At 44.0% G+C, this 24,368-nt stretch overlaps 1 protein-coding gene across 3 annotated transcripts in view; it reads right to left on the bottom strand.

The window, feature by feature from the left end:
• The window catches only part of TMOD1 (tropomodulin 1), a 33,796-nt gene that overhangs the window by 3,115 nt on the left and 6,313 nt on the right, over positions 1 to 24,368 (bottom strand). For all 3 annotated transcript variants that reach the window (XM_062598994.1, XM_062598991.1, XM_062598993.1), the window contains exons 2-9: positions 18,708 to 18,871; positions 15,967 to 16,123; positions 11,817 to 11,936; positions 6,959 to 7,048; positions 5,825 to 5,955; positions 4,147 to 4,254; positions 2,189 to 2,332; positions 1,056 to 1,200 (exon numbers count right to left, since the gene is read on the bottom strand). In XM_062598994.1, the coding sequence (XP_062454978.1) occupies positions 1,056 to 1,200; positions 2,189 to 2,332; positions 4,147 to 4,254; positions 5,825 to 5,955; positions 6,959 to 7,048; positions 11,817 to 11,936; positions 15,967 to 16,123; positions 18,708 to 18,827 (1,015 nt within the window). In that variant the 5' untranslated portion in view covers positions 18,828 to 18,871. The remainder of the gene's footprint in view (positions 1 to 1,055; positions 1,201 to 2,188; positions 2,333 to 4,146; positions 4,255 to 5,824; positions 5,956 to 6,958; positions 7,049 to 11,816; positions 11,937 to 15,966; positions 16,124 to 18,707; positions 18,872 to 24,368) is intronic.

Here is a 24,368-nt window from a genome sequence, read left to right as displayed (position 1 = left end):
TGGGGCTCTGAGCGCCACCTCCCGCTCACAGCAGTGCTCTTCCCAGCCACAGTTCAGGGCAGCCCTGGCTTTGTCTGTCTGAGCCTGGAAACCCTTAAGTTATGGAAAGCTCCCCTGAGCCCTGTCCCAGGGCTGCTCCAGCCACCTGAATAAAGATTTTTTTTTTTTTCGTATGTGCAAACTGGATGTTTGGTCTGCAATTTGTGGTCATTCCTCCCTGTTTTATTGTCTGCCAGCGCTGAGAAGAGTTTGGCTGAGTCACATTTGTATCATCCCATTTGTACAGTTAGGAGCCATTCACTACAGCTAAACTGCTGTTTTAAGTACATTCAAGTATCACGCTGCTGGACTGATTTCCAGTGCTCTAGGTCAGCCTGTAGACAAGCATTAGCGTTAGCTGAAACAGCAATATTCAAACTTGCCCACATTGTGCTTCACAAGCAGTGTTGATGACTATAGTGGGAATATTAATTATTAATTCCCAATTCAAAAATCACATGGTTTCGCACTTCTCTCTAGAAATACTTTCAGTCTGATTTACTGAAGGGAATCAGCCAAGTCCCATTGCCTTCAAAGTTCAAATCTACTATTTTTCATCTCCTTGTTAAAGTGGAAATGAAACTAGAGCTCAAGACAAACAGCTGGCAGGAATCAGAAGTGCTGTCAATCCACAACCCATCTGCCGTATGCCGTATCATTTGCCATACTAAAGCACATTAATAGATCTCACTTCCTCCATGGAAGACCCAATGTTACAGCCCAAAACAGTGTCTTCCAGCAGTTCTAGCTGCACGCTTTCTCCAAAAATGGCGCACAACCCATTGCCTTGGTGACAGCAGCTGCTACCGGTCCTGCTGTATCAGGAACCTGTGAGTGAAGGCTGCAAGGAATCACCAGACCCTTCAAAGGGTGGTGTCTGATTCAAGCACGTGGACAGGAGCCTTCTCACGAGCATTTCTGACCTGCCAAGCTGCCCACCAAGAGGACCCACAGACAGGCACATGCAAAGGGAGAGACATCCCAGGGCTCATCAGCTCGCAGCCAGCCCAACTCACCTAGGTCATTGTTGTTCATCATGGCATTAGATGCACGCAGCCGGGGACCTTGCTGAGTGAAATGATAACCAAATTTCAGCAGGGAGGTGTTTTTTTCCAGCATGTTCGCGATTTCCATTTCTACTTTGTTGCCCAGAGGCTGGCTCTTTTGAAAACAGAAAAAAGAAAAGCAAATGAGGGCAGATGAGGTTCCTATTCCTGCTTTTTAATTCAGTGACTGCCTCTTCAACATAGCCCTTGGAAGACAGCTTGTGCTGCCACTGACTGTCCTGCAGATGGACCGGAAGCTTTTACTTCTCCCTCACTGTGCAATACCCAGGAACCTGTGGTACTTTAGTCTTTTAAAGCTCAAATGTTTTACTGTTGTAAATGACTTGTAGTTGCCCACAACTTTGTCCTCCTTGGTTAGAGATACAGCCTGGCTCGCAGACCCTGCCAAGATGGCCAGGTCAAAGGGTGATTCAGCCATCAGATCTGCCATCTTCCCTCCCTCTCTCTTTTCTTTGGATCTATTGGTTTATTCAGCATTTCTAGTCAATGAAACAAACTACAGGCCTGATCCTGATAAACTGAGTGGCTCTGACACTGTTCCAGAAGTCATCACCCATGAGCTCTGTTGCCCAAAATCTTTATCTTTGAGGGATCTGCAGCTGCCAAGCAGTCTAGAGGACCTGTCATCTTGACCACATAGTACCTGTTCCAGGGCTCATGACAGCTTAGCTGTTTCATTTCTGTTCCTGAACTTCTAGGAAACTTAACCTGCCATGGCTCCAGCCTTGTCCACCATGTACCTTCTATTTCCCTGCTTCATAGCAAAATTTTCAGTTTTACTAAATATCTATTATTATCTAAATCTCCTAGTCCAGAGCTCAGAGCAGGGTGTGATATTGGACAAGTGCATCACTGCATTCCCAGGGCAGCACTGGCAACACAGAAAGCTTCTTGCACCACTGCAGTATTTGTTAATTATTGTAGGTAACATCAATATTGGTCCAGGAGCTGCAGCAAGACAAGGGGCTGAGACCTCTCCAAAGCAAACTCAGGTAGTTACCACCCACCTTGATCAGTCACTTGACTTCCCACATCTCAGGACACGTTTACTTAATCAGAGTTCCTGCTCATGCATGCTTTACCTGGTTGTCGATTCGAAGCTCTATGAGTGATGTGTTGTACTGGACTGCTTCAACAACAGCCAAGATCCCTGATCCAGAAATGAAGTTTGACTCAATGTTCAGGCTCTTCAATGTCTTATTCACCTTCAGCATTTCTGCCAGTGCCTGCCATCAGAGATACACAGGAAGAGCTAGCAGATAGGCAGGGAGGTTCAAAGCATCCCAGAGGGACATGGGCTTGGATGCTGTGTAGTTTCACTGCCACCAAGAGGGACAGCTCTGGGCAAGAAGAAAAGTTTTCCCTCCTGTCTCAGAGGGATTCTCAAATGTGAATGTACTGGAGGCTACAGCAAAATCTCATTAAAGAAGTGTTTACACCCACCCCAAAAGGTGCAGTTCATATATGCTTCTGCCCTGCAAGCTTCATTTGTCCCTTTTCTAAAGCCAGCATGATGATAGCTGGGATGACTCACTGGCCTCAGCCCTACCTCCTGCCTGGCCAGCTTCCTCCCCACACTGCTCCTTTCACACAGAGCTGAAAGGCTTCCTATTACAGCAATCAGAGACAGGAACATTGTCTTGAGCAGAAAGGTATTCTCTTTCTGAGAATAATAGGAAAACCTAAGGGTTCCATCCAAGCACCATCACAACTGTATTATCTCTGTTGCTTCCCTCAGTGTGTAAGTCCAGAAATGGGTGGGCACACTCCCAAATCTCTGAGTTTTGCCACCTGATCTAATAATCTTACTTCATAGGCTGCTTCATCTATGTCATGAAGCAGAATAACCAGAACACAGTGCCCAGCCTTGAGGCCAAGGCTGGCCTGCATCCACTCAGCACAGCCCTTAGCTCCGCAACTCTTTCAGTCCTATACATTGCCCTGTTGGCCCTAAGATGGCATCAGGACTGTGTGTGAAGGGCTCTTCCCAAGTTCAGAGTACCTGAAACAATGGCAGGCTGTGCTCACCCTCCTAAGGAGTTCTTTTATTTCTAACGGGAAACTGGTTTGCATGTGTGTATGCAGGTAGGAAGGGATTGCCTGGGTTGTCAGGTGAAGAGCAGAAGTCTGCTGCAATGATGCTGGTGGGCTATGCCACAATGCAGCCTGGTAGCAGTCTCACATGTTCTGCATGTTAACAGTAGTCCCTGGAGTGTGAGCTATCCCCTAGACTAGCCAGGCTGGCTCTGGGGGAGATCTAACCTTAAAGCAGCAGGGACAGTGAGGTTCACAGTCAAGTTCATATTCTTGCTCTCTTTATTTCAGTATATAGGCTGAGTCGGCATGGAGCAGCTGAAGGACTGGTGGGAAGAGCAGGTAGCAAGAGGGTTAAGTAAGCTGCCATGCATTGGTAGGTGCTGAGCTCCTGCAGTTATCCCTCTCAGGAGCATGGGGATAACAGCTCAGCACCTTTCTGCATCCCCATTCATGTTTCAAGGCAGCTCAGAGCAGCCACAAAGACCATTTATCACCCACAATGTCACACGTTTGCACAAGGGATATGAACATAGAACAGAGCTGAAGAACATGTGCACACTGGACGTGCATACAGAGGCATACGGCTTCATATGAACAAGAGTAAATGGAGTATGATGTATGATGAACAGAAACAGACAAACTCCTTGTTAGACTTTTAAAAAATATATCACAAGGAAGTCTGTTCTTGTCTATCACACTTCTCCTGGGAGATTCTTAAGGACAAATACGACATCTAATAGGATTAAAGGATTGTGTCCTGGAATAAAGAACTGAAATCTCCACTGCAGAAAAAGGAACTGAAGAAAGTGGAGTCTGTCTATTGGTGCAGGCATTTCAGTTTCACAAGCATTAATGAAAGCAAGCAAAGAACTAAAGTGTAGAACATGTCAAATGCAATGATGTAATGCACAAAAGCAATAAGTAAGCCTGAAAACACCTTGCCCAAGAACAATTCATGTGACAACTTCCTTACAACAATTAGCCTATGTGATACAGCACTTACAAAAGCAACCGGATCATTGCTCCTTGTTCCAACTATACTGAACTTCTTTACATAGGTGTTACTCTTCAGTGCTTCAGCACAGGCTTTCAAAGTTGGGATGGGAATATTCTGTGAAAAGAAACACAGAAAATATGTGTTTAGGTCCTCATTTGTCTTCACATTTGTGGTACATGACTGGAACAAATCTTTTATATATAAACAATATTTTAAAATTATTATCAAGATCAACTATCACAATCAAGCCACAACCATTACCAAACACACTGAGGTGATTCATTAAGGAAATGATATATAAATGATATATATAATGATATATATATATAATGATATATAGTTCTCTACCTAAAGTCATCATAGCCTAAGGACTGTGGAAGTGTGTTCATCCTATTTCCCACACTGCTGATAGGTCACTGCCTTGACTGGAAAGTATAGAAGGTCACTGCTGTTCAATTTCATTGTCCAGAAACTCAGCTCCTCACCAACCAAAGTGTTGCGGGGATGTATGTAACTAGGATCCATGAGCTTATTAAGCACTGTTACTGTGCTTTTTAATACTAATGATAGCATTGAGCAACATTCGTTGTTGTGTTCAGGAGTATTTCCATCATGACAACCTGAAATGATCTCCTTGTAGTACAAGCAACAATACTGCTTTATACAATTCCTTTCAGACTAACATTTGCCATCAGCCCAGAAAATAAATTCGTGCTGCTTATTTTGAGTTCCTTACAAAATGATTATTTTTCACTCATCAGAGATTTTAGATACCCTGTTCAAATGCAGACAGTTTTCAGCTGACTAAAACTTTAAGCTGTATCCCCAACTTGGATTTCTTACCTTGGATCACACAATCTGGAAACACCTATAATCAAAGCCATCTGCAGATAATACAGAGCCAAGCAATGTATCATCTCTTCTACCTCCACTCCTCAGTTTTCTGAAATATGTATGTTCCCCAAAATCATGAGTCTAACACAAAAAGAAGCTCTGCTTTCTGTAAGCCTGATATCATTAAGTACATTCAGGATCACTGGGCACAGCTGAAAACACCGAAGTAAAAATCTTTTTGCTACAAACAGGTGAAAATGGCCAGGCACATATGTTTTTACATGTAGTTAACAGTGTTCCTGCTATTTGAATATGTCATGATTTAGAAAACCTCATGAGATAGGGGTCCTTATTGGACCGGAGTTAAAGACGGTAAACAGAAACTGTATTGTTTAGCATATGTATATGTATCCCAGAAGCAACATAAAAAGGTTGTGTCATGCCACAATTTGCTTTCTACAAGAAGGACTTCTAATGAAGACATGGACACAGACACAAGCAGAAATGCAATTTCTTCATTTTTTCATGACAACATCATGATTATGAAGCCTTTTTTCTCCCACTAACAACTTAAAACACCTTTAATCAGACAGCCTGGAGATGGGTTTCTCAAACTGTTCTTAACACAACTCAGCTCTTGCAGACATCTCCTGCTACTGACTCCACATCATTACTACACAGCAGGCAACAATGCCTCCTGCCCAAGACAGACGGAAAGCACTGGGATTTCATACATGGTACCCAGCTATACACAGTGTTATGCCATTACTCTCTCCAATATAACACACTTGGTCTCTTTTCAAATATTTGCTCTTGTTAGCAAGAGAAAAGGGAAGGAAGGAGTAAGTACCCTAATATTATTAAGGTTGACTTCCTCAAGGTCAGGGTCATTGTTTTGTATTCGCTTCAGAGTCTCTTCCACATCTGTTGAGTTTGGTTCTTCATCAGGAACTGGTTTGTACTTTGTGGGCTTAATTACACCTGCAAGTGAAAAGCAAAACATGGAAAAAAAAAAAATACCTGAAGTACCATCATGCTCTTCAGGTGTGTTTCTCCTCTTCCTGAAGTGGTGTTGGGAAAGAGGAGTATGATCTGACGAATGTTGCAAGTACATGAGATGCAAAGATTGCACAAGCACTTGGCAGCTCGACCTACACTCATGCAAGTCTACAAACATTGCCAAGCAACCGGGGCCAACTTGCACAACACAGCCAGGCGTGGCTGCTAAATGCTCTCAGAGTCCCAAATAGGGTGACCACATGCATACAGCTTGTGTGGGACTGTTTTCCAGCTCACACGAGCTCCTGGCTGTTTAGCTTCTCAGCAGAGAAACCTTAGAGGATATTCCAGGGTCTATGCAGTGGTGATGAGCAATGGCTACAGCACTGTAAAATCTTCCAGGTGCATGCAACAAAACCACCGTCCATCTGAATGGTCTCCCAACACCCCTCTCAGGTTTTGCTTGCAAGGAAAGAGTGAGAGAGAAGAAATGCTTACATCTCCTTTTTAAAAGTCACTTGTTTTAGTTTTGACATGAAGAAATCATTCTGTTTGGTATCATCCAAGAGATATATTTCCTGTTCAAAGTGCATTAAAACTTTAACGTTTCCAGTAACCTTCTCTGTTAGCCTGGGAGGAGGGAGTGTTTCGAAATGTCTCTTGGGAGAATTGCTTCTGCCCAAGCAGCTCTCCTGCGAACACGCAGCCTCTCCACAGTCACAGGACAGGCATTTCCCAAGCTGAACACCAGGAGACAGTAGACTGCAGAAGAAATGGTTTCCCCCAAATGCACCAATTCGAGACTGCACAGATGTAGCAACTGTGCTGCAGCCAAGGAAAGGATCTCCACTCACACACAAGTTTGGCATGAGTGGCAGGAGTCCAAAGAAAATAAAATCCAACCCGCAGCCTAAAAATAATTCCAACTTTTTCTCTGCTAGCAGCTTCAAAACTGGCAGATTGTTAAATACTCTAAATCACTTACTGTTGAGCCCTTCTTTGTTCACTATTGTGCTGCTCCCCAGTGCCTCGTAGTACTGCTGGTTACTCATCAAGGTGTGCATGCCAAGGATGGCTACAGTAAAAGAAAAGGAGAAAACAATACATTGCTTCTCAGCCACCATGAAGTACACGAACCTTTTCATGCTGTATTCCTCCTCCTCCGTAGCTAATACAGAACTGACTCACCACATGAATTTTTTGGCAAAAGGAGCAGTATGGGGAGGGAATTGCCAGGCAGGAGGTAGGGCTGGGGCCAGCGAGAGTCATCCCAGCTATCATCATGCTGGCTTTAGAAAAGGGACAAAATATTTTGAGATATTGCATCTATACTCCAAAGCCAGGAAAAGATACAACTTTGTACATGTCACATCTGCATACATGCCAGTTCTTCCACAGCTGCTCAGGATGGGTGTCAATAGCACATTACCTTTTCCTGTACAAGCACAGAACAACATACTAGGTGGGAAGAAATCCCCCAGCTCTCATTAATATACAACAAGGCTCAACTCTGTTCCTTTTTATGCAAGAGTAGTTTTACTTATAGGACATTGTCTTGTGGACAGCAAATAGACCAACAGCTGAGGTTTCTCAATAGCAGACTTGGTCAAGTATCACGTAAAAGTACTGAAATAAAAAAATTCCATCAGTAGGATTTAAGCTAAGGTCCAGTCCTGCAGGAGTCTGCATACCCTAAGCACCCTTTCACACCTAGGAATATGCCACACTTTGCCAAAGTCTCACTTTCGAGATTAGCTGTGAAACACTCCGAACCAAGAGACTCTCAGACAGTACTTCTCAGATAGCAAGTTATTGGGGGACAGTCCCTGAACTTCAGCAGTGCAAAAGTAGAGGTGGCTCTGAACTGATTTTTGTGCTTTTTAATACTTGGAAGTTGACATTTTAAGAACCTAAGGCTGTATTCATTTGTTTAAATACAGAAAGTAACGGTACAAACACAATTCAAAAACAGCAAAAGCACAAAAGTCAAATATTTGACAATTCGTGCATCTCAAGCTCATGACTACAAAATCAAAATGCAAATGTACTTAGCAACAGACCTATGGGGTCTGCTGACATCCTGGCTGGCTGCTAATGAAGAATGAGAAGCCAATGGCTAGAAACATCTGGGCAAATGCTTCTGTATGCTTATACAAATAATCCTGCTTCTCACAGAAAGTTTTTGTTCAGCAATAAAATGAAATTTAAATCTTTTTTTTTAAATAGGTATATAACTTTCTACAGAAAGTTGCATATAGAGAGATATTTGCTGCGAATAGACATATATAAACATGTCTTGACCTCAGGATGGATGCAGTGGTTAGGGAAAATAGAGGGCAAATCTGCCTAAAATTCAAGTATGCAACCACCAAAGCACTTTTCTTATCCACAAGCTGTTCTTGTTACGCGTGGCTGGCACTTAACAGTCACCATTTTCTTAGTGCCAAGAAGCACTGGGAACTGCAGGAGTAGCAAGGCTCTCTCTGGGGCTCTTCATCTTGCAATTCCTCACTTACGTGAATGACATCTCATATGGTCATAGCTCCTCACGCTCCCAGGTCCTGGCTGCCTGAGCCAGGGTGCCTGCAGCAAAGGGCATCAGTGAACACACCACTCACTTCCCTCACAGCATGTCTCAAAGTGGATTTCACAGAGCCAAGCAGTCTCCATTTGAAAATTTGAGTGAGTATGGGAACTCAGTGTGTGTCCGTCTGTTCATTTTTTTAACTGCCCTTTTTCTCTGCTATGTGCTCACAGCCCAAATTTTCAGAATTGCAACACTGCTAGGGAAAGTAATTTACAGACTCAGGATTTTGGAGACACACACACACACACGTGCGCATGCATGCACATACCCAAACAGAGCTTGCTTTGGTAACAAAATTGCTCTACCAATCGCACCCGGGGATAGCTGGACTGCAAACAGACAGAGGGAAGGATATGCTATTACGATCATGTGTTTTTTTATGGCCAAAGTTTGTGAGAGGGATCTGTTGCTTTAGGTCTAGTGCTTCTCAAGTGTTGTCCAAGCATACTCAAAGCTAACTCAGAGCATCCCAGTTCAGCCTCCTCCAGTTAACCAAAAGCATTGGAAAAACCAAGAGCCCTTCCAGGACTTGCAGAGAGCCACCACACACAAGGGCAACCCAGTCAGGCTCACCAAAGACTGGATCCCATGTGCCAAGGCAGACAACGAGCCCTGCTTAAATAGGCAGAAGCTGTTTAACAGTCTTAGCAGACTTGGAAAAGCGATGCTGTCACTGTCACTACTGAGATTTCAGCACTGCTTGTATCACATCAGGTCTCTTGCTGTCATTTCCAGGGTATTTTCCCCCAAATTACAGGACAAACTGCCATAAGTAGCATTTCTCTATGAAAATAATTGCTTTGTAGGTATGTAGCTCAGGAAAACATGTTTTATAGAGTAGGATTTACAGGACATTATGAGCACAATAAAAAGGCAAAATCAAGATATGCAATGCTTGGTCTGAGCATGTTGGAAGCCTTAATGCAGTAATTCATTGCTATGACAGAATGTGATACTATCAAGCAGAAGGAGTCACGTTAATTAACATTAATATACAGGCTTCCCATCTACAATCTTCTATCAAGAAGGATATTGTCAGGGAGTACAGACACCCAGAAGAGACAGAATTGGAAGAAGAAACTACTAGCACTGACTTTTTAATCGACTGCCAGACCAGCAGGGGATGCATGTAAGTGTGGTAACACAATGACGAGATGTTTGTTTTCCTCTGGCCAAGGCACCCTGTCTTAGGCAGAGAGCTAGGGCCATGCCACAAGCTCCAGCAAGACTGTAATATTGTAATTTCTTAACTCGGCAGGGCAAGAAGGCCTGCAGGGAGTCACTTCCACTCAAGTAAAGCTTCCTGAAAAGCAACAGTGGTACACTGCTTTAATTTAGCTAGAAGTGGAGCTTAAAACCTTCAGAGTAGGGACCACGCCTGTCCCTCCTTCTGTTTGTACAGCACCATGCACAGCAGAGCTCTGGGCTTGGTTAGTCCAGTGAACTAATTTATCTAATAGCTGGCTCTAAGCTGGAGATCTAGTAGCTGACTATAAAGCCAATGGAGCCAAACACTTGGTAGTACCAGGGTATGTAACAAGAATCAACAGCCACAAATTGCAGCCCTGCAGGTTCAGGTTGGATACTCCTTCCCAGGAGGGTGGTGCAGCCCTGGGACAGGGCACCAGGCAGGCGAGAGGTCTCAGCCCTTGGGGAATTTCCAGATGCTGTTGAACAAAGCCAGGGCCAACCTGACCTACTGCTGAGGACAGCCGTGTCATGAGCAGACAGTTGGACTAGAGACCTCCAGAGGGCCCTGCCACCAGCGCTGCCGGGATCCTGTGCATAACTTGGGTATCCTGAGGGAATGTGAGTGTTCAGTCATTGTTAATAACATTCATTGCTGTCGTCACCCTGGCAACTGCCAGCTCCAGGTCTGCATGAAAAGACTGAAGAGAAGCTGTTTCTTCTGGTCACATTGCTTGGATTTAGTGACTTGAAGGACTTCTTGAGCGACTCCTCTAGGCCTGAAGAAGCTTCCACTCAGCTCTCAGTCCAGGTAGCCAGATGAACACATCAGAGCAGTTTCCACACTGCAAGGCCTCCAGCTACCTCAGCTGGCATTTGCTCCCTGCACTCAGAACAGAGACCCACAATGTGTGCGCCACACTTGAAGGGCTGCGTGCCTCAGTACAGCACACAGCAGCCCCTTGCAGCTGCAGGACACAGAGAACGAATTCTGCATCAAGAGAAAGACCAGGACAAAAGCTTTATACCAGCTTGCTTGGGTACTGGTTGCAGATATTCCACAGGCAAATCAGCTTGCAACCAAGTGCACACAGCTGCAAATAAGGAGTTCAGACCCCTTGGAGGTGGCAGATCTTCCACACAGGCCTGCACAGCAAACACCTTCTTCAGGGAAAGGCTATAGATTTAAAGATGTCCCAGACAGATCTCCCACGCAAGACAGGGAATTCCAGTAACCTATCTGAATAAAGCACCTCCTCCCACCAAGCAAAAGGAAATGAAGACTCTATCCCTTTTCCCAGGAATTTGTTCCAGAGGCCAAACTGTTAATTGTTAAGACTGTGCAGCTGAAGTAGCATTCGCATTTGTCATAGTAAAATTTAAGCTTGTATTCTTCCTGCATCCTGCTGTGCTAGTTTTAAGAGCACTCTCATGTACACAGAATATATGCAGTATTCCATGCCCTGCTGGTCTGCTCATTAATTCATTCCAACTTGCTTCTCAGCCACCATGAAGTACATGAACCTTTTAATGCTGTATTCCTCCTCCTCTGTAGCTAATACTCAGAGAATTGACTCACCACATGAACTGCAGGAAATCAGTATCTTCAAAATGTGCTGGGAAAGCTTTTTGACAAACAAAAGCCTTAAACACCCTTTGAGAGGCTGCTCTAAAGTGGCAGCTCCTTTAATGGGTTGCACAAGCTTAATGTTTTGGCTTAAAGATAGCTACGAGAGGCTGCAGTCTGCAAGATTCAATGGCAGAGACAAGAGAAGACATCAACAAGGTGTTCCATTCCCTTGATAAATCCTTTATCTTCTTATTCACCCTTGGTTCATGCTCCTGATTAAATCAGATGGTGTTGCTGGAGTGAAAGGATCTTTAAATATGCATTCCCTTCTAATGAACAAATTAATAATGAATAAATCTTGTAAGAACTAAGAGCACTAAGATAAGTACCAAAAAAATCATTCACTCATTTCCCAGTTCAGAGAGCAAAAGAAGCTCAAAGAAGGAAAAGATTAGTAGCTAAGTAACCCAGACCCTGACTCATATGAAACTACATTACCAGCAATGTCACAGAGCTCTGCATCAGAGGCATTAGCAAGGGCTTCCTCCAGTTCTGGCTCCAGAGTCACACTTTCCAAAATGGGATCCATTGGCTTCTGCTTAGGGATCCAAGCTTTTCCTGTAAACAAAGTGAGATCATGTTCGATATTGTTATAGCACCTGTTTCACAGCTGCAGAGCAGGATTTTACTACTGTGCAGGTGCAATTTCCATAAGGTGAAATTCACACAGTGCACAAGACATAGAGCGGGCCAAAAGAACCTAGAAAAAAGTCAGGAAAGGTCCTGAATCACTCCAATTTAGCTCAGTCCAGTTCTACTGTGGTGTATGCTGGGAGGGACTTGCCAGACACTTCCAGCTGTAAAGCTGGAGTCATTTACCGGAATGGATGGCTGTATCTACAAAGCTTAATAGTACCTTTGTAAAGTACAATGACTTTTGAACATACAGGAGTCAGACACACTCAGCCTGACCTGGTAGGACTTCATTTATTTGAAGGCTGCATCACAGAAGTGTAAAAGGGATGCACTCTTGCCAACACCTGGATGAACTAGGAGAGCCAAGAGGGCAGGAAAAGGCACTGTCCTGGATTATCCCTGTCTCTAAGACAATTCCTGCTGCTAAATCCAAATGCACAGGGCCACACAGATGGCCCTTTTCTGAAATGAGGGTGGGAAGGAAGCAATGGAGAATTGGTGCTGAGCAGGGACAGCGGTCAGTTGCCACATGTGCGCATCGGCAGCAGAGACAAAAGGAGGAGCAAGCCAGGCGCAGCTGGTCTGGCTTAACATTGCTGCTTGGGACTCCTGGTTAGGGAGGCGGGATGCAGAGGCATATCTGATGGGGTCCCTAGCGCTCTGGCCTGGGGTTTGCCAACAGGCCAAGAAATATGCTTTTTCCCTGTAAGTCAAAGGTGCAAAGCAAAGGGTACAGTTGCTATCTGATAACATGACACCACTTGCTGCTGTCTCAGCTAACAGAAGACTCACTTGTGGCCTTTTCCCAATAAGCACTAACCAAACTCTAAATTCAGCAATGAACAAGGGGCTGTGTGGTGAGTGATGTAGTTCCCGTCCACCTCTGAACGCTGCAGGATGAGCTCCCCAGTGCTCCTCCATACCAACAGAGCAGGAAATGCACTGGGCAGACAGTAGGCAAGCCATGCCCCTCTCCACTAGACCTGGCTAAGTCTCAGGATGCATGGGGCAGGGCACAGGGTTAATTGCCACTGCTCCCAACTCCTGACTGCTGCTCACAATGGTGTCTCCTTGCCTGTCCTTCCTTGAGGGAACATGATAGTCCTCTTTGCTCTCCTGCATGGGGGTCTGGTGTGGCTGCCTCACACTCTGAGCTTAGGGCAATGGCTGGTATGTCACCCACCAAGCCATGCTTTTAGCCACACCACAATGGGTCCTGATCAGCAAAGCTCTGCAGCTCCAGCTGGTGCGACAAGGAGACTCTCCTGCCCTGGGAAGCAGAGCAACCCTTTGCAGAGGGATGACTTCTGCTGTCCAGCTGGCCTTGGGGGAAGCTGACATCCCCTGGCATGCAATGGATAGAGTCTCCTCCATCACTGCCAACCTGGGAGACAGCTTGTTCCTCTAAGAAGATACGACCTCTGGCAGCTGCCCCCAGTATTGTGTATCAGCCACTAACCTCACAAGCCTAGCTTGATCCCTACCCTCTCCTCACATCTGAGAGGCTGGTGCATCTCTGCCAGAAGCTGAGTCCATCAGGACTTCATGTCAATGCACATACCTGCGATCGCCCTCGCCACCAAAGAAAAAAAACAGATTCACTGTATTTTAGAGCAACACAACAGGGAGTGGGCTGTTGATGAAATTCAGTGCTGCTGCAGTTGAAAGAAAGGAGGAGGAATCCCAGAGCTTTTCAGAGTGGTCCCCTCCCCTGAAATAGTCCAGGATCACTGCAGAGAGATAGTGAGTGCAGAGCTTTCAGCTTGGAATGCCAGCCAGGACTATTTCTGTCCACTCTCTGAAACTGGAGTCAGCAACACCAAAGGGGAGAAACAAAGATCCCACTGCTCGAGGACGTAGAGAAACAGAAGCAACTAAATTTAGACTGAAGGAAGAAGCAACTGTGCTTTGCACCACCTCAGTGTGAAACAGAGGCTGCTACAAACAGCATTTTGTGGAACTGCTCGTCTCCATTCTGCGTGCTGCTACCTTGACAAAGGGGGTAGGAATTTGCCTTCTGTGAAACAGCTGTTCTAGCAAAAATAGGCAAAGCGTCATGTGTATGATCATAAACCTTCCGGGTACTATGCAGTGCAATGTTTGGAAAGGACTGGCTTGACTCTGACAATCAGCTCTGACTTGCTGTAGATACTTGGAATCATTTTCTTCCTAGTTGCTTACTGGACACTTTGTTTAACGAACTGTAAATGAGACCTGCAGGAAGTAAAAGAAACAGGACAAACTAATTCTCCTTTTACTCAATAGCTCTTTTTGACACTTCATTGTCATCAAAATGTCAGAGTTTTAATTTTAAACTATTTCATGTTTCAATCATGCTTTATTACAAGCTTATTTTTCTAAATTTGATAGTGTTTGCAAGTACTGCTTAATATATCATAATGGAGCATGTATGCACACACCAACTCCTACTCTATCCACTACCATCTCCCGTAAGATGTGTAAACTGGTAAACTACCTTCAGAATGGCAAATCTGGAGATTTATTGCATGTTCTGTGAAGTGAAAAAACTGTGAGCAAGTAATTTAACATCTCTGACTTGCATTCAATATAAATAGTATCCTCACTGCATAGAGAGTTACAACTGAAACTAGGTATAATGTGTTTTAGACAAACAGATGGAAATATAATTAACCCATAGCAGAAGCTGAAGATCTGAAATTCTTTAAATATCTCCCTCTCCTGCAGAGTACTGTAACCTTTGGTGTATTAGAGAGGTTGGTAAATAAAGCTGAGTTGAGATACGCTGCAAGCTGCTAAATTACTCTTCCCCACAGCACTCAACTTAATTTTTTCATTTACTTTTCTAAAGAGAACTCATTTTTCTAAAAATACCACTTCAAGATTTACTAAATCAGACAAATTTAAACATGAAGTCTCTCCTTCACAGATGCACACGGATCATTAAGGAGAAGAAGCAGGCAGCTCTGAGAAAAACTGCACTGGGAAACTTGTAATACTCACATGCCCATACTTTCAGTACACCTCTGTTGTTTTGGCATAGGACAACCAGGAGAGAGAACAGTGTACAAGTAGAATTTCTGCTGGAGGAGGATCATGGTAGAGGGGAGGCACATGAATGTAGAAAAAAGCTGGTGAGCATCCCCTGGCACCCACAGACAAGGCCTGCCTGGACCACGTGTCAAAGCAGACAGTATTCAGTGTGCTGACGGGAGCAGGGAAGTGCTTTGAATAATGGGACATGTCACAGGAGGATGGGCAGGAAGAAGCCAGAATGAGAGGACAGGGAAGAGGCAGATCAGTCCCTGGCGTACAGGACCCAGTGACAGGAAAGTGGGTCTGCACCAGCAGCAGCAGAGCATGGCTCTGCTCTGTAAGAGCAACTGTACATGCAACTGTAAGAAGCTAGAAAGCAAGGGTTGTCTTGCTAGGATTAAGACTAGAAAGGAACTGCTGGAAACATCATCACTGAGGCACAAGGAGTGGAGAGTTATGGAGTTTCTCTGTGGGAGGATGAAGGTCAGGGTGCAGGAAGGAACTGTGCAAGGCAACAGGAGTAGACAGGGAACAGCCTAGCAAGCTCAAAAGAGGATAGGACAGAGGAAGAATAAGAGAGGACAGAAGACGTTTGCCCCACAGCTTGATGCATGCAATGAGATGCAGAAGGACATGGGCTGCACAGTGGTACAGCCTCTCTCCATCACCTGACAACACACTGGGTGGTACCCAAATCAGCATGAACCATGTGCCACACTCTGGCACGCTCCAATCTATCAGCCAGCCTGGGCTTGGTCTATACAGTAGATACAGCAGGTTCACCATCCCATCAGTGTCAAAAGGGAGCAGTACTTAATAACTTGGGCTCAGACATAACCCATCTGTCATGTACTCAGCTCCAGGCATGCAGAGCAGCCTCCTGCTGCACTCTGCCTTCATCATGACACCCTCAGCATGGTGCAAAACATGATCATACCTCTCTTTTCTCCTGTGAAAGGAACCAGGTCTTCTCTGTCTTTAATATCTTTTGCCTGCTTTTCTAGGTGGGCCATGAGTTCCTCCCTTTTGAACGGGCCAGTTGGTGGCTTTTGTGTCTGGTCCCTCTGTCGCAGCCCTGCTGGCAGCAGTGCATTCTAGATACAGAGGGGAGAAACCTAGATTATTTTTACAGATCGTGACCCCCATCCATTCTACTCTCCCTCTTCTTCATTTTCCTCATTTAACTGTTTTCTTCTAGCACACTGGATATTTTGCTTCTCATTGCATCAAAGTTATCCCAACCCAACCCCGCTGACTCCCGTATAGTCTAGACATATTGCATGCCTTCTCACGCCAGCATGGAATTTCATATGCACAGCACTGTTACAAGACCTTCATGCTGCAAAGAGGATGTTTCTCTACAGCAGGAGGTCCAGCCCTTTCTTCAGGGGCTCTCAGCCATCACTTTCTTCTCTTCCTGGCCTCTTCCCACATTCACTCCAATTTCTGCTGCCACTTTGCAACTGTCTCAGTGCTAGAACAAAGTTACTAAATTTGACAGAGCTTGTCCTCCCTTTCCAAGTGTCAGTGTGCCTCACCAGATGCAACAGGATATGCACTCTGGGCTTAACAAGAACCAATTCAGAGAAATCTCGTGCTCTCTGACACAGCTGATCAGAAAGTCACAGTGGTCTTTTCTGCCTTTTATGGCTCACCCCAAAACTATAGGTCAGATCTCATAGTGAAGGTCACTTCAGCCTACTGGCTGCAATTCCACTGCAGAATAAAACCCCTGTGAACCTCAGCTCTTTTTCTAAATGTCTCCCTGTTAATCAGTCACACAAGTCACCATGGGAAGTTGCTTTGGGCCTGACACACATGGCACGTAAGCACCTGCTTATATTTAAATATAGAACAGTCTTAATGCAATAAGCAAGACTACTCCCAGATTTGACACTAAGCATGTTCTTCGGAGCTTTGTTGGATAGGAGTCAACATTTATTTTTTAAGACATCCAAAATGACACTGGACCCAGGGCTGATTTTTCCTTGCCTGCCTAATAAAAGGAATTCATAACAATATAAGTCTGCGGAATTAGTGGAAAGCCTGGAAAAATAATAAAAAGCAATTAGATTTAGCTAATCTTAGAGGACAGCACAGAAGAACTCTACTAATGCACAATGTACAAGTAGGTAGGCATAAGAAACAGTTCGATTCCTAAGGCTTTGTACTGTGAGAAGTCACCATGCAATCTTCATATTTTAACTCCAGTATTCAGGCTATATGGGAACCAACAGATGATGGCAATTATTTTACTTTTCAATATCTTTCACTGAATGCTGTCTGACCCTGCATCTTTAGAGGCAGCAGTAATCAGCCTATCAGCACATATACTTAATCCTGGGAGATTGCTTGCCACCTCTTAATTATTTCTGTGTTGACACTTGGGATTAAAAATGCTGATGATGCAACCTACACTGCCCACTGTTTTCTCCAGAGACATTAACTGCATGTTGTAGGAACAATTTCTCACTTGGCAGTGTCCAGCCTCATCATCTAACGTTGCTGCAAACCAATGGCCTGCCAGTTGGCTCTGTACATCCCCTGCTATGGGCACAGGATAACACTGCCTTCAAAAGGTTATTATGGCTTGGCACTTGTGTACTCAGTGTTCGCACACATGTAGCTCCTGTTGATGCTGGAAGGTTCCCTATAAAGCAACTGTCCCATTTGCAAGACTCTGGGATTTGCTTTGCTTCCTAAATAGAGGAAAAGTGAGGCCATCTGAGCTTTCCTAATGAAAAAATAGTAAAAAATAAACAAATAAAAAACCCCCCACAAAACACATCCTCCAAAATGGCCTGATCAGAAGCAGGGGTCTAGGTTTTGCAAGTTCCTAGCAAGTGCCCAATTATTAGGACAGGTCTTCCCAAAATTGTGTCAAGGTAGTATAAGAATCCCAAATACAGGCCAAGCCCCCGTTACAAAAGATGCTGTGCAGCAGCAGAGCAACAGATTAAGTTTTTGTTTCAACATCCTGACTGTTTAAGTACTGAGCCAGAAACAAAACATGAGAACAGACAGGTAAGACATAAAAGAGTTCAAGAAAGACCAAGATACAACAGGTCTTACGGTAGAATACTGTGACATATCAGGATAACCTGTTACAACCTCCCTTGGCCCTTAGACAAGATATTTCAGAACACCTTGCTGTGCACACACACTTGCTTAAGGTGTTACGCACTCTCCAAGCTGGTCACTTTACACAAAATTAGTTTAGGAGTCCCATTCCAGCAACTGGACCAGACTCAACTACTTTCTGCAAAACCTCTCTACAGCCCTGCACAAGCACTAACCCACAACAGTGCTCAAACCAGCAGAGAGGTAGACTATCCTGTGCTTGGCATCAGCCTCTTCACTTCAATCAGTTAGAAACAGCCTGTGAAACCCAGGGACCAAAGAATACAAACAACTGATCCAGAAATGCTCATCTTGGCACACATGGTGGGATGAGGGCAGAGGAGTATCACAAAAGCAAAGTCCCATCCCCGAGTCAACACTCCGAATGGCGAAACTGCTTCTCTTCATCTGGGGCCAGTTTCCTCCAACCTTGCACCGAGTTTGGCTCTGCAATAGATCCCACTCAGCCACAGGCCACTAATGCAGCCCATTTGCCCACCTTCTTCCACAATTACTTCAGATTTACCACCTGGAAAATCTCATTTAAAAACAACTTACATCAGGATCCAGCTCTTCCAGTTCATTTTCTAACTTCCTGAGCTCCTCCTCTGTCAGAGCTCCAAGGATTTTGTCTTCATCCAGGTCTCGGTATTTTTCTAGCTCCTTTCTGTAAGACATCTTAGAGGAGTCTTATGAATCTTACTTTTACACTGAAACAGAATCTGGAATGGGAAAAAAAAACACATCACACTGAATACATGAAACACTGAGACTGCAGTACTGCTGGTAGCACCAAGTTGTAGAAGATTTCTACTGGAAGCAGGGCTGACTTCAGAGCTAGCTGAGATTGCTCAGGGTGCTGCCCCTATTCTACATCTAGGTAACAACCTCGGCTAGTGTCAGCAGCAGGACTTCAATTGTCCCATCACAGACTTACAGACTAGCAGGAAGGAAGGAATCTGCTTAGAGATTTCTTTCTTCAACGTTAGATGTTAATGGAATGATCTACATATTAATTTCCTTGAGGAACAGTAAACCACAGATCTGAATGCTTGCAACTACTCTTACAAATCCCCAATAACATCATCCTGTGCATAGCACCCTGACCAGGTGGGAAAACTAGATCATAGCATCACTGAATTCATTTGAGCCCTGCATATCTCCAAGAGGCAACAGATCTCAGTGTATAGCTCTTCTCCCTATCAGATCAGTGTCTTAAAGCCACAAAGAGATTGAGAAGTATTATTTACTAATGTTTAAGCAACTGGTTAAACATGCTGTTTAGCTACCTGCCTTCACTAAAGCAACATGTATGTTTGCACTGCTGCAAGTTAAGCACATGACGTAAGTGTTCGTTTGTATCTAAACCAACGCCTCAAGAGAAGAAATGGGAGAAACACACTAAATGATCTATCTGGATAATCCCTGCTGACCCAGGGTTTTGTGCCAAGTCTCATAATGTAAAATGTCATACACAATCATACATACATAACTGAACCTCTGCCAGCTCTGAGCACACTGCAGAAACATGAAAAAGACTCAAACAGAGAAGATGCTGAGAGGACTGTGACTGTTCAGCCTGGAGAGGAGAAAGCTCAGGGGGGTTGTATCAGGCTGTATAAATATCTGAGGGAGGGTGTAAAGAAGATGAGGCCAGACTCTTCCAGCGATAGGCCGAGAGGCAATGGGCTCAAACTGCAACGCAGGAAATTCTGTCTGAACATTAGAAACCACTTTTTCATTGTGATGTGGTCAAACACTGGAATGGGTTGCCCAGACAGGTTGTGAATATCTCTGAGGATGGAGACTCCAAACAAACCGGATGCAGTCCTGGGCAACCTGCTGCAGGTGACGCTGCTTCAAGTAGGGGAGAGGGGGCTTGGACCAAACAAACTCCAGCAATTCCTTCCAACTTCAGTGATTCGGTGATTCAATTAAGCTCAAATTGTTTAAAACATGTCAGTGGCTTAAAAATATACTGGAACCTGAAACAGCACCTACAACACAGGAGTGCATTCAAGTCTGCTTTCTAGTTGAAAGTTTCCCTCTGTTCCACAGCACAGTCTGTACGTCGATATTTTTTGACCAGATTGGTGCACAGAATATTGATCTTTACTTTAAGTCAGCTTTCCAACAGTTTATAAACAGGAGAACAAAGTTCCTCTATTCTCTCAAGTGACACTTCCAGCAAAATAACTGCAATCTATCCATTTTTCAAGAAGCCAAAAATCTTTTCTGTTTCTATAAATGGCCTCTTTTCAGTTCCTCTGGAATGTCAGAAGCCTGTCCTGAGTCACATCTCTCCAGCTTTGCCCATGTTGTCAGGGCAGATCATGCTCTTATGATTGTTCTTCTGTAGTGCAGAATATTCTTCACACAACTTACATTGCAGCTACTATTCCTGATAAAATTATCTTTAGCGTGGTTACAAAAGGGCACATTAACGCATATGTGGCTTGACAGCAAGCCCTTAAATTTAGAGCAGTCATCTGGTCCAACATTTGGTTTCCCACTGATGTGATTACAATTCCTACATCACTTGCATTCCTGCCACTCGCCACTTAGGAAGTGGAGCGCTAGGAAATGATGCTGTGTTTTACCGGAGGACCAGCCCCCTGGGCTCTTACGGGTCAGAACTGACACAGTGAGAACAAGCTCTTTGTTTTACACTATTAAAGTGAATCTGCAAACACTAAGGACAGTGGCAGTAGGTAGCAGAATGAGGAAGCTGAAGTTATGACATCTCATACTTTTGGCATTTGGCTAAGCAAAGTGCTTTAGAGTCCAGAACTTCCGAACTTTACTGATCCAATGTGGCCGTAAGTGTAGCACATTTTGTGTCAAGTGACTGATGTATTACCACTATGTTTGTGGTACCATGCATTGGCCAGATTAAGTTCAGCAATGTCTAATACCCCAGCCCCAGCAGGACCGTACTTTTGCTTGGCAGAGGGAAGTAGAGCCTTTACCACAATTACATATGAACAAACTCTTGTTATTACAGTGATAATCTCTGATATGAGAGAAAAGCAGTTTGGATCTAGTCTGGAGATATGTTGTGCCACTATGACTTTGCATTGTTTGAACTATGACAAGGCTGTATTTTGAATTTAGTTTTGAATTTTGTTTATTCTATTGGCTGTAAAAACAGCTGGTACTAAGAACAGGCAAGAAGGGAGAAGATAACTGACCTCAAACTGCTATACTCCCTGTAATGGCTCGAAATAGCTATATCTGCATGAACATGGCAATCTCTTTGTTACTTGAGGACAACTATTACCTGAGGCGCCCACAGTCTTTTTCTAGCAAACAGGGGTAACCCTGAACTTCTCCACACAAAGTAGAACACCATAATGCACGCTTCGCAGCTCTGACCTTGCAGCTGCCTGCCAGAAGGGCAGAGACTGTCAGCACCAAGAAGCGAAAGGCAGGAGAAACATTTGATGTCAGTGTGCACAGTCAACGTTTCTGGAAAACACTCCAGGTTTCAAAGCATCTTGCAAAGAATTAAAGGCTGGGCTGCATATAGCAAAGGCTTTGAGTGCTGGGAACAGGTGCGGAGCCTGCTGAAACACAGCTTAAATCCCAGCAAGGAGAACTTCATTTGCTTCATATCTCAAGCAGAGCTGCTGAGAGGAAACAGTCCTGCCACACGCTTGCCAGTGCAGCAGAATTGAAACACCAACTTGCATTGCTCCCATCGAGAACGTGTCTGGAAAATTAGCAGTATCCACGGTGGCAAGACATTTTGTACAGTCGCTCACCCAGATGAACACGTTGTGCTAGTTTAGCGCAAGTGCATCTGCCAGCACAACTTCCAGGGCCACGGTGCTCACTGACTCTCCCCTATCTCCACATCCCAAGGCTGTTTTTCCCTATCTTTCTAACAAGTGTCGGAAAAAAAAATGTTTGTTTGCTGTAAAAGACAAGAAGGCTTTGCACTACTCAAATGAGAAGGCAGAGAATTTTGCCTGAGCAGATCTGCTGTCATTTACACCACGTATGACATAACTCTCCTTCACAAACACTTGCACTACAAAAGAATAAAACAATCCTCCAATACAACTGCAATATTACACTCAAATATTAAGTCTACATTCCTGGCCATTCAGGAAAGAGTTAACCCCAAATTTACCATAAAGCTGCCCCATCAAATCTATTCTAAATGACATCCAGAAGATGTAATTTGATCTCTCATTATTTGTTATTAAACCTACCACTCCACTTTTCATTCAGCCAACTAAAGAAACATTGCAACAATACATATCCTTAATATACAGAAGCTGCAAAGGACTGACACTATTATAACTTCACCGTGAAAAATCTTTAAAAATTAAGATTGACATCAGCTACAAAGATAGTTAGATACTACGTCTCATTGTGAGATGCCATTGCTCTGTAGACATGTTAACCCAAAGTCTTCCCCTTGGTATGTCAGACAAGTTCACAAGTTCCTACACCTGAAGACAAATAGAGAGGCTTGAGGAGAAAAATAGAATCAGATTAAGACTGAGCATACACTGCAGATCAGATAAGACTTTTCCTGCTGTGAATGTATGTGGAATGAAAGGAAAACAAAATTAAAAAGACAGAATTTGTGATTATGAGAAGGATAAAACAGCTTTCTTCTGAAGGGACCAAAAACACTTAAGAATCCAAGACTCAACAGAAAATTGATAAAGCAGATCAACAAAAAAATGAAGAGTATTTCCTACAAGACATGGAAATACTCTTTTCACTGTGTTCTGCACAGGTGCAAGCCCCTCCTGTGTCTGTACTGGTGCACCAGAAGTCAGTATCAGCTGCAGAGACCTCTGCTCAGAGAGAAACTTCAAAAACTCCAGAAAGGTAAGACCACTGTGTCGGGTCCGTACAACAAAACAGGCATGGGGACGTGGTCATGTTCTTCTGACAGGTGAACTGCTGCACAAAGAGGAGGACCACCTTCTCTTCCACAGGTGGTGGCAGGGTGGCAAAGGGTTTATGCTGGAGAGGCTGCAATATGTGCAGTGCTGGCTAGCTGCAGTAACCTCTGTCAGGAGCAGCACTGACTAAGAGAACTTGTGGGATCACCTCTCAATGGCCTGATAATCCCAGAAAAAAAGAAGGAACAAGAAAGCAGGACTGGACAAAGTGACAGAAACAGCAAGCGAAAAAGACAAATTCCAAGGAAACAAAATATCGTAAAGAAAATATGCCATAAAGAGAGATGACACACTGCATAACCCAATGTTACAGTGGTCCTCAGCACTCTTAATTCTGAGGAGCCCAGCCTCTGAATATACAAATTCCCATTTACACCCAGCAGCATAACAGAAAGAAATGATGAAAGGCCTTTGTCTTTTTATACATACATAGGGTGAAAGAGCAACCACTTTCAGGGAAGCCACAGAACTTTCAAGTGATAAATTCCATCACAAATCTAAGCTGATGTCCAATTCCAGTGTTTCACAGCAGGCTACAGAAAACAGTTGTCACTTTCACAGATTCTGACTACACATCTCCTGCAGCCCCTAAAACTCCGGACTTTGTCTGCAGGGACTGCAGCACAAGGGGGTGTTTGATGCATCTTAAGTCACCCTGAATTGCCAGCAAAAGGTGGACACAAGGAACACTATGCACTCCCCAATGACAGCCATGGCTGCAGAAATGAACATCTGCCCAAAAGAACCCTCAAAGCCACTGAAAGGCATTTTCAACAATCTGAAATAAGAAAACAGGCCAAGAGTTTGGTTTCTGAGATAAGTACTCAGCCAACAAGTGTCACATGTGGGATTATTGATGATTCTTGGAAAAACAGCCAAGTTTAAAGCAGAATGCTATTCAGGATTAAAGCTGTTTTTGAGCAGCGCTAGAGGCAGGAGTTAATCTTGTCAGGGACAGCCTGGCTCTAAAACAATTTCTATTTGGCTCATGCAGAGGTTTGATTTATGAGATTTTTGCATGGCTCAAGTGAAAAACAGAGTCAAAGTTCAGAGCTATTATTTTTACATTATAAAAATAATAATCCAATGTAAACCAATCCTTCTGCAAGTTGCTACAAAAGTTTATTTGTTCCTTTTGACTTTCAGCATAAACACCAGGTGGTTTTTAGAAAATTGGATATACCTCAAGGGAGCAATTACTATAAATTCAAGAGAACTAAGTGTTTTCTGTGCATGTGTTTAGATTTCAGTGCATCACCTGGGTGCTAATCTGGGATGCATACTGTAGGTATGT

The sequence above is a fragment of the Rhea pennata genome, chromosome Z, assembly GCF_028389875.1.
Source record: "Rhea pennata isolate bPtePen1 chromosome Z, bPtePen1.pri, whole genome shotgun sequence".
Lineage (NCBI taxonomy): Eukaryota > Metazoa > Chordata > Aves > Rheiformes > Rheidae > Rhea > Rhea pennata.
The sequence above is the reverse complement of the archived record's forward strand: the minus strand, read 5'-3'. Positions and strand labels throughout refer to the sequence as shown.